General features: G+C 44.8%; 1 protein-coding gene across 1 annotated transcript in view; it reads right to left on the reverse strand.

Moving 5' to 3' along the window:
• The window catches only part of e2f4 (E2F transcription factor 4), a 98,929-nt gene that overhangs the window by 18,660 nt on the left and 67,178 nt on the right, over positions 1–13,091 (reverse strand). Inside the window, exons 3-7 of the mRNA XM_020518358.2 lie at positions 11,424–11,585; positions 10,507–10,550; positions 10,063–10,127; positions 9,620–9,902; positions 8,267–8,470 (exon numbers count right to left, since the gene is read on the reverse strand). Coding sequence (XP_020373947.2) covers positions 8,267–8,470; positions 9,620–9,902; positions 10,063–10,127; positions 10,507–10,550; positions 11,424–11,585 — 758 coding nt within the window. The remainder of the gene's footprint in view (positions 1–8,266; positions 8,471–9,619; positions 9,903–10,062; positions 10,128–10,506; positions 10,551–11,423; positions 11,586–13,091) is intronic.

Raw genomic sequence — 13,091 nt, forward strand, 5'->3', positions numbered from 1 at the left:
ATTTGCTTGTGGCTGATGTAGTATACACAGATTACCACCTTTTTGGCTCCACTTTTTAATGTAGACTTTTGCTGCTCATATTCCATCAGCAAAACCTCTTGCGTCTTTCCATCTACATTGTTGGCATCTACATGGCCCACGACAACTGGATCTTTCCCCTCTCACTCCAAGTTCCTCTCCTGCCCAGATGAGATATCCTGAAACAGGACAGCAGGCAGGCAAACAGAGTCTTTGGGAGTCTCGATCTTAGCCATGGAGAAGGGTCTATACTCCTGCCTGTACCATCCCTGATTACAATTATATTTCTCTTTCCTCCCCCTCTTGAATGGTTCCCTGTACAATTGTGCAATGGTCAGTTTGCTCATCCTCTATCAAGCCCACTCGCATCCACACAGGGTCAAGAATCTCAAACCTGTCAGACAAGCTCAAGGACAGAGGTTCCCTCAGCATTAATTCCTGGATCCCTCTACCTGCCTCGCTCATAGTCAGACCCTCCTGTCCCTGACCACTGACTGAACTTGCAGTGGTTAATCTACGGCGACTGACTGGTTTCTGAAACACAGCGTCCAGGTAATTCTCCCACTCCCTGATGTGCGGCAATGTTTGAAGCACAGACTCCAGCTCAGCAACTCTGAGACGGAGTTTCACAAGCAACCAACACTTGTTACAGATGTGGTCACTACGAACCACGATGGAGTCCACCAGCTCCCACAAAATGCAGTTACAATACATCGCCCAGCCTGACATCTCCATTTTAATGACTTAGTTCTTAATTTGATTTTTAAAAATTTCCTACCGGTCTTTCGTTTGTAGCCCGTAAACATTTCCCCTGTTTACCTTTGAGGCATGACAAGGTAGACTGGACTATGATCTTGTGCCTAATGACCCCTTGCAACATCAAGCCACGCACTGCATACTATGTTCCGAACTGTAGACACATACTGTGTTCATCATTTTGGAGAATACACAAATACGCAGATAAAGAGTCAGTTTTAACGATGCTGGAGTGTGCTAGTGGGAATGAATGATCCCGTGTGTGCCAGTGAACTAAGATAACCATGTGTTCTAGCCTACGTTTGAGAGTTAGTATACTGTAAAGGTCACAGTCAAAGATCCCCTTGTCACCCCCGTGCTGCAGAAAAAGGGATTTTCTCACTCAGTGCTAGAAACCAACTTGCAAGCCAGACAAATGGAAACAGGTCAACAGAAAATGACTCTCCTCTCACCCATGTGCTAGAGTTCAGTCACGTTTAAAGGAATCAGAACAACAGAATCTCAACCAAGGTACAAAAGTGAGCAGTTTGAAATTGAGCCTGGGAAGGTAAGCTTTTCGATTATAAAAAAGTCTTACTTCGCGTGACTGCGGCCTTCAAAATAAATTTGGGAGTTAACTAATACCCGAGACACTACACGTGTAGTGTCTCCCACCCTTCCAGCTCCTCTAACCTAATAATAAGGACTAAGTGTGGTGAGCAGGTAAGCTATTTGCATTTTTTTCCCCCTCATCTCTTTGTTTTCTTTCGGGGAGGTCACCGAGACGCCAAATCCTCTGGGAGCGGTTCGGAAGGCAAAGCTGGAGTCTGTTTTGAGTATATAACGGAGTAAACTTACTGGTGCAGAGAACACCGAGAAACTAAAAACAAAACTAATTAATTTTAAATAATTAACTAAGTAGAGATGGCAGGCCAGGTGACGTGTTGTAGCTGTATGATGTGGGAGCTAGCTGATCCCATTGAGAACGGCAGTGACCACATCTGCAGCAAGTGTTGGCTGCTTGAGGAGCTCCGGCTCAAAATTGATGAGCTGAAATCCGAACTCCAAACACTGCGGCACATCCGGGAGGGGGAGAGATACCTGGATGCTGTGTTCCAGGAGGCAGTCACACCTAGTAGATTAACTAATGTTAATTCGATCGGTGGGTAGGGACAGCAGGGTGTTCCCACAGGTATGAGGCAGGTAGAGGGACCCTGCAGACACGATCACAGGAGCCGCAGCCCTTGACATTGTCCCACAGGAATGAGGCACTTGCTCACTGCGTGGATGACGAACAGGAAGGTGCAGGAAGGATGAGTCAACTGACCATGGCACCATGGTCCAAGAGGCCATTCAACAGGGGGGAGCTAAAAGACAAATTGTAGTTGTAGGGGATTCCATCATCAGGGGGATAGACAGTATCCTTTGCGAGCAGGATAGAGAATCCCGCACGGTGTGATGCCTGCCCGGTGCCAGGATGCAAGACATCTCTGACCGGCTTGACAGGATACGAGAGAGGGAGGGGGAGGATCCAGTTGTTGTGGTCCACGAAGGTACAAACAACATAGGCAGGACTAGGAAAAAAGACCTGTTTTGGGATTATGAAAAACTAGGAACAAAATTAAAAAACAGGTCTTCAAGGGTCATAATCTCTGGAATGTTGCCTGAGCCATGCGCAAATTGGCACAGGGAGGCGAGGATCAGGGAAGTAAACACGTGGCTAGAAGAGTGGTGTGGGAAAGAGGGTTTCCTTTTCACGGGGCACTGGAATCAGTTCTGGGACAGGAGGGATCTATACCGCTGGGATGGACTCCACCTGAACAGGGCCAGGTTCAGTGTTCTGGTGAAAAGGGTAAATAGGGTGGTTAATAGGACTTTAAACTAGTAAGTGGCAGGTGGTGGGGGGAGGTGTGAGGGAGGAGTGAGCATAGAGGGAGAGTAACTATTAATGTAAGGCAAAGCAGCAGGTTAGCAGGTGACGAGGAAGCTTCAACTCCACCGAACATGAGGAAAAAAGTTGAAAGGAAGGAGAACTCAAGAGCTGTTAGAAATGGAGGTGATAGGGCCCAAAAAGAAGGTGCAAAAACTGGCATAAGGGCACTTTATCTGAATGCTCGGAGCATTCGAAACAGGGTGGATGAGTTGACGGCGCAAATCATGGCAAATGGGTAAGATTTAGTGGCCATTACAGAGATATGGTTGCAGGATGGTCATGACTGGGAGTTAAATATCCAGGGGTATCAAACTGTTCGGAAGGACAGACAGGAAGGTAAGGGAGGTGGTGTTGCTCTGATTTTTAAGGATGACATCAGGGCAGTAGTGAGAGATGATATAGGTTCTACCCAAAAAAAGGTTGAATCCATTTGGGTGGAAATTAGGAATAGCAGGGAGAAGAAGTCACTGATAGGTGTGGTCTACAGGCCACCAAATAATGACAGCGTGGTGGGTCGGGCAATAAACACAGAAATAGCTAATGCATGTAAAAATGGTACAGCAATTATCATGGGGGATTTTAATCTACATATCGATTGGTCAAACCAGGTTGGTCATGTCAGCCTTGAGGAGGTGTTCGTAGAATGCATCCGCGATAATTTCCTTGAACAATATGTAATGGAACCTACGAGGGAGCAAGCTATCCTAGATCTAGTCCTGTGTAATGAGACAGGAATAATTAATGATCTCACAGTTAGGGATCCTCTCGGAAGGAGCGATCACAGTATGGTCGAGGTTAAAATACAAGTGGAGTGTGAGAAGGTTAAATCCAGTACCAATGTCCTGTGCTTAAACAAAGGAGACTATGATGGGATGAGGGAGGAGTTAGGTAAGGTAAAACAGGAGCAAAAACTTTATGGTGGGTCAATTGAGGAACAGTGGAGGACTTTCAAAATGATTTTTCACAGTGCTCAGCAGAAATATATTCCATTGATAAGGAAGAACTGTAGGAAAAGAAATAGTCAACCACGGATGTCTAAGGAACTAAAGGAAAGTATTAAAAAAAAAAAATACAAAAAAGCAAAGCTTAGTGGGAAACTAGTAGATTGGGAAATATTTAAAGGCCAACAGAAAGCCACAAAAAATGTTATAAAGAAAAGGAAGATAGATTATGAGAGTGAACTAGCTCAGAACATAAAAACAGGCAGCAAAAGTTTCTATAAATATGTAAATGGTAAAAGAGTGTCGAAGGTAAACATTGGTCCTTTAGAGGATGAGAAGGCCAATTTAATAACGGGAATGAGGAAATAGCCGAGGCATTAAACAGTTATTTTGTGTCAGTCTTCACAGTGGAAGATACAAATAACATGCTGAAAACTGATGGCAAGAAGGTTATAGCAACTATCATTATCACTAAGGAGGCAGTGCTGGGCAAGCTAATGAGGCTAAAGGTGGACAAGTCTCCTGGCCCTGATGAAATGCATCCCAGGGTACTAAAAGAGGTGATGGGGGAAATAGCAAATGCACTAGTAATTATGTACCAAAATTCACTGGACTCTGGGGTGGGTCCCGCAGATTGGAAAACAGCCAATGTGACGCCACTGTTTAAAAAACGAAGTAGACAAAAAGCAGGTAACCATAGGCCAGCTAGCTTAACCTCGGTAGTGGGGAAAATGCTTGAATCTATCATTAAGGAAGAAATAGCAAGACATCTGGATACAAATGCTCCCATTGGGAACACCCAGCATGGGTTCATGAAGGGTAGGTCATGTTTAACTAATTTGGTGGAATTCTTTGAGGACATTACTGGCACGGTGGACAATGGGGAACCTGTGGATGTAGTGTATCTGGATTTCCAGAAGGCATTAGACAAGGTGCCACACCAAAGGCTGCTACATAAAATAAAGTTGCACGGTATTATAGGTAATGTATTGGCATGGATAGAGGATTGGTTGACTAAGTAGAAAGCAAAGAGTTGGGGTAAATGGGTGTTTTTCTGGTTGGCGGTCAGTGGCTAGTGGTGTGCCCCAGGGATCAGTGTTGGGACCACAGTTATTTACAACTTATGTAGATGATTTGGAGTTGGGGGCTAAGTGTGGTGTGTCAAAATTTGCAGATGACACTAAGATGAGTGGTTGTGTCTTCTGCACACTTTGCACTAAGTCTGCAGAGGGATATAGATTGCCCACTTACTTAGACTAAGGTCTGGCAGATGGAATACAATGTTGACAAGTGTGAGGTCATCCATTTTGGTAGGAATAACAGCAAAATGGACTATGTTTTAAATGGTAAAAAATTGCAGCACGCTGCTGTGCAGAGGGACTTGGATGTCCTTGTGTATGAATCGCTAAAAGTAGGATTGCAGGTGCAGCAGGTAATTAAAAAGGCAAATGGAATTTTGTCTGCCATTGCTAGAGGGATGGAGTTTAAAAACAGGGAGGCTATGCTGCAGCTGTATAGGGTCCTGATGAGGCCACACCTGGAGTACTGTGTGCAGTTTTGGTCTCTTTACTTGCGAAGGGATATACTAGCACTGGAGGGGTTGCAGAGGAGATTCACTCGGTTGATTCCAGAGTTGAGAGGGTTGGATTACGAGGAGAGACTGAATAGGTTGGGATTATACTCATTGGAATTCAGGAAGATCTTACAGAAACATAGAAGATTATGAAGGGAATAGATAAGGTGAAGGCAGGGAGGTTGTTTCCGCGAGCAGGTGAAACTAGGACGAGAGGGCATCGCCTCAAAATAAAGGGAAGCAGATGTAGGACTGAGGTCAGGAGGAACTTCTTCACCCAAAGGGTGAAGAATCTGTGGAATTCCCTGCCCAGTGAAGCGGTTGAAGCTACCTCGCTAAATGTGTTTAAGGCCAGGCTGGATAAATTTTTGAACAGTAAAGGAATTAAGGATTATGGCGTGCGGGCGGGTAAGTGGAGCTGAGTCTCAAAGATCAGCCATGATCTTATTAAATGGCAGGGCAGGCTCGAGGGGCCGGATGGCCTACTCCTGCTCCTAGTTCTTATGTTCTTATGTTTGTTTAAGAACTAAATGTCGACACTATTGATAACCTCCAACAGTTGCAATGTTCAACAACTCATTCTTCATGAACAATTCACAGATCCATATATCTTTGAGACTTTTTCATTTATTTGGACTCACCTTTTATTTCTAATGTATATCTTTTGCACTACTAATTCTTCTCTTTTCGTAATTAAGCTCTCATTGTTTCCCAGATCTGGATCTGGGAGAAAGGTACACTCATTGGAAGACATTCATTCTTAAATTAATCTTGTTGTGACCATCCGAGGGAGGACAGAATAAAGAAGGGGTCAAGAATAAAGAAGAGTCTCCCACATCTATCAGCTTAACAATTTGTTGTATCCCATCTGGAATCATAAATTGGGAAATGCACCAAGGGCCTGGCTGTAACAACGCACCAATACTCGAGATTATAGACTAATCACAGTCAACCTAAAGTAATCATTCTCAACCAGGGCTAGACAAAGGGAGGAAATCCCAGGGGCTGAGAAACCATAAACTATGAACATGCTGCACTTATCACATCACATTTCAAAGCACTCATAAATACAGCATCTTTGGGATACAATCTGAATAAGACTATTTGTACTTAAACAAATCAATCAATTCAGGTTTCCATGGTCTCCCCAAAGGGTCTGTTTCATAGATTAACCACTCACTCATTGTAAACTAATCTGTGGAAGTATTTCAATGTACTGTAAGTGCAGGCTATATTCTACACCGGCGCCTAGCACTCTGGACAAGGTGAAAGAGCTTGCCATGGTCTACATGATTTAATCCCCTTAGATTCTAAAACAAGTAGTCATTTCATTTTGCAACCTTCTCTTTTCCAGTAAGAAAACAAGCCATTTACATAAATTCACTTTATTTCAACTCATTGTTGATTTTTATGCACATCCCAGCCTCTGCTTTGCTTTAGTCAGCGTCACTGAGAATGGTCAGATTGCCTTAAGTTACTGTCAATTACAAAGTCCCATATTTCTTTTACATTAACTTCCCTTCCCAGATTTCACTTGTCCCCACATTAAGCAATTTTATCTGGCACATATCTGCCCATTCAACAACATAATCCCACATTTATACATACTACCTTTAACACTGAAAAAGGTCCCAATGGCTTTCTGCAAAAGCATCATTAGCGAAAAGACTTCCACAGCAAGCTGCTTAATGAATTATTATTAGGTCAAATGATGAGGGGTTTCGACAAACAGTGGATTTTTGAGGTCTGTTTTAAAGGAGGACAACGGGGCAGAGAAGTGAAAAGGTTCAGAAGAAATTTCAGAGATTAAGGCTCAAAGCAGCCGAAGGTCACAGACATCAATGGCAAAGTAATTAAAACCAGGCATGTCCAAGAGCCCAGAGCTGGAGGGATGCACATATCCTGGAAGGTTGAGGGGCTGATGGAGATCACAGAGATATTGGGGCAAAACTATGGGTCAATGTAGGTAAATGAGCAGAGGGGTGGTGGAAAACAGGACTCGGTGCCTGGCAGAAAATGGGCAGCAGAGTTTTGGATGAGCTGAAGATGTTTATGAAAGGTGGAAGATGAAACACAGCGAGGAGAGAATTGGAATCATTGAGGCTGGAGCTCGAGGATGCGATGAGTGTTTCACCAAATGAACGGCGACAGAGTCAGGCAATGTGACAGGGGATGGGCAGAGATAATTTTTGGAAATACAACATTGCAAACTGTCTGGTTTATCCTCAGTTGCTAGGAAGAGGGATGGATTCAATAGCCAGGGAAAGATTTGTGGCACGCCACTGAAGATAATGGTCTTGGTCTTCGTCTTCCCAATATTTAGTTGGTTTGAAGTTTTAGCTCAGCTAGTACTAGACGTTGGATAAAGAGTCTGATCATTTCCAGGCAGTCAAAGGGTTGAAAGAGATGGTAGTTAGGTTGACCTAGATGTGTTAAGGATGAACAGGAAATGGCCCCATGGATAGAACCTTAGGGACCCCAGAAGCAGGAAAAGAAGCCATTGTCAGTGAATCTCTGACCATGATATCTATAGATAAGAATGGAACTAGGTGAGAGTATGCAGTTAGATGAGAGTGGAGATGGATAGGGTAAGATGGTGCAGTCAATGGTGTCAAAACTGTAGACACTTTGAGAAGGATGAGGAAAAGGTTAACCTTTGTCACAGCCAGATAGGATGTCATGTGACTTTAGTGAGAGCTGCTTCTTTATAGTGTCAGGGGCAGAAACCTCTGATTCTGGGATTCAAACAAAGTTCTGGGGATGGATTTTGAAGAAGAGAACATGTTGAACGAATTTGAAGAGGAAAGAGATGTTGGAGAGGAGAAGAAAAAGGTTTACTTTGGAGGTGATGATGACAGATTTGGGGCGGCGGGGGGATGGGAGTTGAGAAAATGGAACCATTAACAAAATCAGCTGACAAAAGCTCCATGTAGCTCACCTTTTTCAACTTTGGAACATATCACTTTATTAGTTTTGTAATGTTTGTGAAGTTAGTTTCTACCTCGAAGCTTCAGGTCCAAAGACCTCAAAGCATTTGTCACCCAGAAAGCAGGAAATGTAACTCACCCACAGAAGGTTCAGTTTTGATTGGTGCAAAGGAGGTAGTGGGATTGGATAAAGACGTGCTGCTGTCCAGTGAGGCTGAGGACTCCAGTGGCTGTGTTTCCATGGTTACGGATTGACTGGTGGGTGTTGGCAGCAGGTTGAGAGGTTCCAGGCTTAAGACGTTGCTGGTGTTGCTGGGGGACTCTTGGGTTGACGCACTTGGCACTGAATAACAGGGAAGAGCAGAAATGAACGGCATTAGAAGTCAAGGCAAAACAGTCTCTTCCAGCCCAAAGGGAGAGTTGGCAGCTCACATCCAGCCCGGCTGATAAAGCCTGCTGTAAAAGTAACCTACCAAAGGGGCCACTACCAGCCAATCGTAGGTCAAAGGGCACCTCTGCTCACATTCAACACATACCGAAAATTCTGCTTGCTGTTTGTTTCACGTTTCAATTAATTTCCCAAAACTTTCTTCATTCACAATAGCACAGTTAAGAGGCTCAGTGCAGCACGTCACCATGGTGATATGTGCAAGACAGTATACAACAGTGACAACCGTCTTCCCAACACAACTGTGAAAACTGGGTCACTGAATATATTTGAGGGCGTATCAGACCAATTTCTGATTGACGATGGTTATTTCTTTGGAGTCGGGGAGGGGGTGAAAGAGAACAGGGAAACAAAGTGGAGTTAAGCCCATCATGATATCGCCACAATGCGAATTCAAGTGAAATGAAACATCAGAGAATTAAAAAATTTAAGATTACTGGCAAAGAAGGTAGAGCATGACCTCAATACAAACACTGGATCAGGTTAATGGCTGTGAATTCTGCAGAAACTCATTTCCAGTCTCCCGCGTGCCTGTCTACTAACAAGGCATAACTCTGCAGTGCGATGGAATAATCTCCACTTTCTTGGAAACACTTGATGATACCAACACTATCCTGGATAGGCAGCACCACTTCACTGAATTCACCAGTTCACCTGACAAAAGGTAATCAGCTGGAACCATTCTGTTTCGGAATTTCCCAGCATTTTCAACTTATTTTTCACCCAAAGAGTCCAGCATCCACAGTACTTTGCTCACATTCACCTGGGAGATGTAGATTTGTTTTAAATCAGAAAAAAAAACTCTACTGCTCCAACATCGAGCTGCGTTCCTGAGTAGCCATAGTGGCAGGTCAGATGGTCAAGCCACAGTCAATGGGATGCACTTGACAAACAGTGACCCACATCCTACCAAGGTGGGAACCTGTATTTGCAACATACTCAAACTGACTAAAGCTGACCAGTTCCATTCCCTTGCCTTGCCTATTGTTTGACTCCCTGACCCTGAAGCTGAAAGTTCAATGCAATGCTGTGGGCAGCGCTCACCTGTGGGTGTTGTTACTGTGGGCTGAGGCCGGGATACCTCCGGGGCAGTGGACGGAGAGGCAGACCGGGTTGGTAACGTCGGCTCGGCCTCCTGATTACTGGCCAGCGCTGGCCTCTGTGGGGTTGTAGGCACCGTTGACGTACACTGGATCATGTCTTCAGGCGGGGGCACGGGTACCACCACTGGGGAGGAGGACGAAGTGTCCTTGTTCACCAGCAAAACGTTGATGGGACCGGTCGTGCTCTTCAGGTGGATCTGATACTTCTTCTGTCCATTCAAGCCCTAGAACACAAACAACATGCAAGCAAGCTGCTTGGCAAAGGGTGGGGTGGGAGAAACATGAGGGGAGAGGTAAGGAGGAGAATGAATAGAAGGTCGAGGGGAGGAGCAGGAGGAGAGAAGAGGAGGTGTGAAAGTATATGTCATCAGGTGCAATACTCACGCCTTCTGGAATGGGAACCTCCAGTTGGGTGCCTGAGGGTGCCTGGATTGCTAACAACGTATCACCTGGTCAAACAGACAGAAGACATTATTAGAGAGACAGCACGCGAGAGCGAGAGGAGATAAAAAAAGCTGTGAAAACCACTCAGTGGCTGGTCACCGTCCTCAAGGGTATGAGCGATGGTCTCAATGTGACACCTTGTGACATCAAGTAGGTAAAATACACAGTTCAGCACCAGCCCCTCTAATTCCAAACACATAAACTCCTAGGCGGCATTCTGCTGTCTAGGGTAATCAAGAGTTCGGTTCACTCCCTGCATTCGTCCACCCCCAAATCTTGCATTGGCCTTGCACCCAATTAGCTGCCCTGCAGTATTATCTCTCACCACACACCCCACCAACCAGATCCCAAGAACTCCAGTGGCCACAAACGCACATTTCTTACCTTTAAAACATCGGCACATATCCTCATGTGTCACATATGCTAATGTAAAAAACAGTTAAGGAGAGGCAACACCAAGAGCTCACTCACTCTCAGTTGGTGAAACTGTACTAAGTCAGGCACCAGTTAAAAGGCAACCAATTGCTGAACCTCCCACTGTGTTAAAGGAGGGCTGACACACAGATGATATATGTGACTACTGCATGCATGTGGGTGGCAGCAAACGAGGGAGAGTGCTAAAGACCACAGGATAGCAGAGAGGTAACATATGTACAGTCCAATAGCCCACCTGGACCCATGCAACACTAAGTTCCAGTACCTGATTATACGTAAATGATGGGTGTATGGGCAAGGTACCCAAGGCATTGTAACCAAAGGAAAAAACAGAAATGGGAAGGACAGATTAAACCACAGAAGGTGCTGCTCATTCACATGGGGAGGAGGGTTGTGCAGTAATTGAGTGCGGGCAGCAAGGGTGAGGTAGGTGTCCAAGTGTTTCTTCTGTGGGAAATTCAGTCTCTCAGAGAGGTGTTTGTGAAGTGGGCAAATTTGTGTTGACATTAGTGAGCACAGCTCAGTGAGCTGAGGGGAGTCTAACTGCACAGCTGAAGTGGATAGAGCCAAATGGAGTGTTTTAAGTACTTGATCATTAATTGAATGCCAAACCAATAGGTGGCAGGTCACAGCCTGTGTTCAAGATGGGATCACAGATTTTAAAAGAGGACGAGTTGGAGACCAAGGAGACAATAAGGACTGCAGATGCTGGAAGCTAGAGTCAATAAACGCGGAGCTGGAAAAGCACAACAGGTCAGACAGCATCTGAGAAGCCCGCTCCTCGAATGCTGTATGACCCGCTGTGCTTTTCTAGCTCCACATTTATTGACCCGGAGTTGGAGACCAAGGTCTGTGCCAAAGGATATCTGCTGTTCTCGATATCGTCCGTCACATTCTGAATGCTCTGTTGTACCCAGACTCGTTGCTGGTCCAGCTCCTGCTCTCGTCTGTCCAAATCCTCGATCTCCGCCTTTAGGTCTATCAGCTTATCTGCAATCTCTCGGGTGTTGCATCCAGGGCCCACTCCTCTGTGACCGAGTACAAAGAAAAAAACGGTGTAAATTCCTGCTCGGACAAACATAGTCGGGAGCATAAAATCGGACCAATAGACGGAGTCTCTCAACTTAAGTCAATGGAAGAGTTCAGCGCTAGCAGGCAGTTGCGCCATTTCAACCTCCTGGAGTTAGTTAGCACAGTGCCGTCAGTCAGCAGGACTCCACACATCTCCATACCTGACCATGCCATGGGGAACAGTTGGATGGAATACAGCTTGGTGGTGATGCCTGCTGTCAGGAAATACCCAACTAGTACTGTCTGGACTCACACAGTTACTCACTGAGGGCCAAACTGTAAGCATGGGCATAACTGACAGGCAGATCCAGCCAACCCTACACCAGCTTAGAACAAGCAGACGTGGAGTGAAACTCCCAGATATCCACCATATACTTCTTGGTCCACCATTCCATCTCAGAATATCCACTAAACATCACCGCCTCCTCCCAAAAAGGACAAGTCTAACACTCTTCCTCAGGAAGAAAGCAGAGATGGCAATTTGCCTTGGCATCCTGTGGAAGAGAAACCAAATGGACACAATATTCTGATTAAACAAATACCATCATTTCTAGAGTGCCCATCTGGTGTCAAGACTGCACAGAAAGGTAAGACAGTATTGGAAGGAAAAAAAATGAAGTTAAACATAATTAAAACTGTATTAAATGTCACAGTGACCTTGTTCTCATTTATATCCAAACTTCCCTCTATGGGGCTCGAGGTTTTACTTTTTCACTGGGGTCGGGGAGGAGAAAGAGAGAGGAGGGAGACTGAGAAACAGCTCGTTCAGCAAGAGTGTCACATATAATGCAGGATTGTTGGAAAGAGTGCAGTGTCGACTTTTCAGAATGATAATTGAATTATACCAAGAGGAGAGATTACACAAAGTAGGGTTTTATTCCTGGAATTTAAAGGGCGGTTTGCTCAAAGTTTTCAAAATATTAAAGGCAACAGATAGTGTAGGTAGTTGGCAACTACTTCCACTGGCTGAGGAGCCTACGATTAAGAGGCAGCACCCAGAAATTAGAGCCAGAGTCAAAAAATTAGAGTCAGGCCTTTCAGGAGTAAAATTAGGAAATAATTTTACCACCGTGTTTGCACAAGAAGAAAGAAGTTTGGAATTCTCCTCTGCAAATCATAATGATACTTGATCAATTGTTCACTTCAAAAATCAAAGATTACAGATTGTTCTTAACCCAAGATATGGAAAGGAATGGGGTAAAGATGGGTAGATGGTTTTAGGTCACAGATCAGGCATGCTGCCATCAAATGGGATGGAACCATCTCCATCTCTCCTCCTCCTATCAATATTTATACAAAAACTCAACCACTTGACCATAATGTGGTGGACAGAGACTCCACTGTGCCTCTCAAGAGGGTATTCATAATTAGGTGAAGGGGGTAAAAAAAGCTTGTCGGGTACAGGGAAAGGGCCATGGTGTTCTTGCACAGAGTCAGCATTGACATGATGGGTTGGATGGTCT

This window comes from Rhincodon typus, chromosome 15, assembly GCF_021869965.1.
Source record: "Rhincodon typus isolate 14 chromosome 15, sRhiTyp1.1, whole genome shotgun sequence".
NCBI classification, from domain to species: Eukaryota; Metazoa; Chordata; class Chondrichthyes; order Orectolobiformes; family Rhincodontidae; genus Rhincodon; species Rhincodon typus.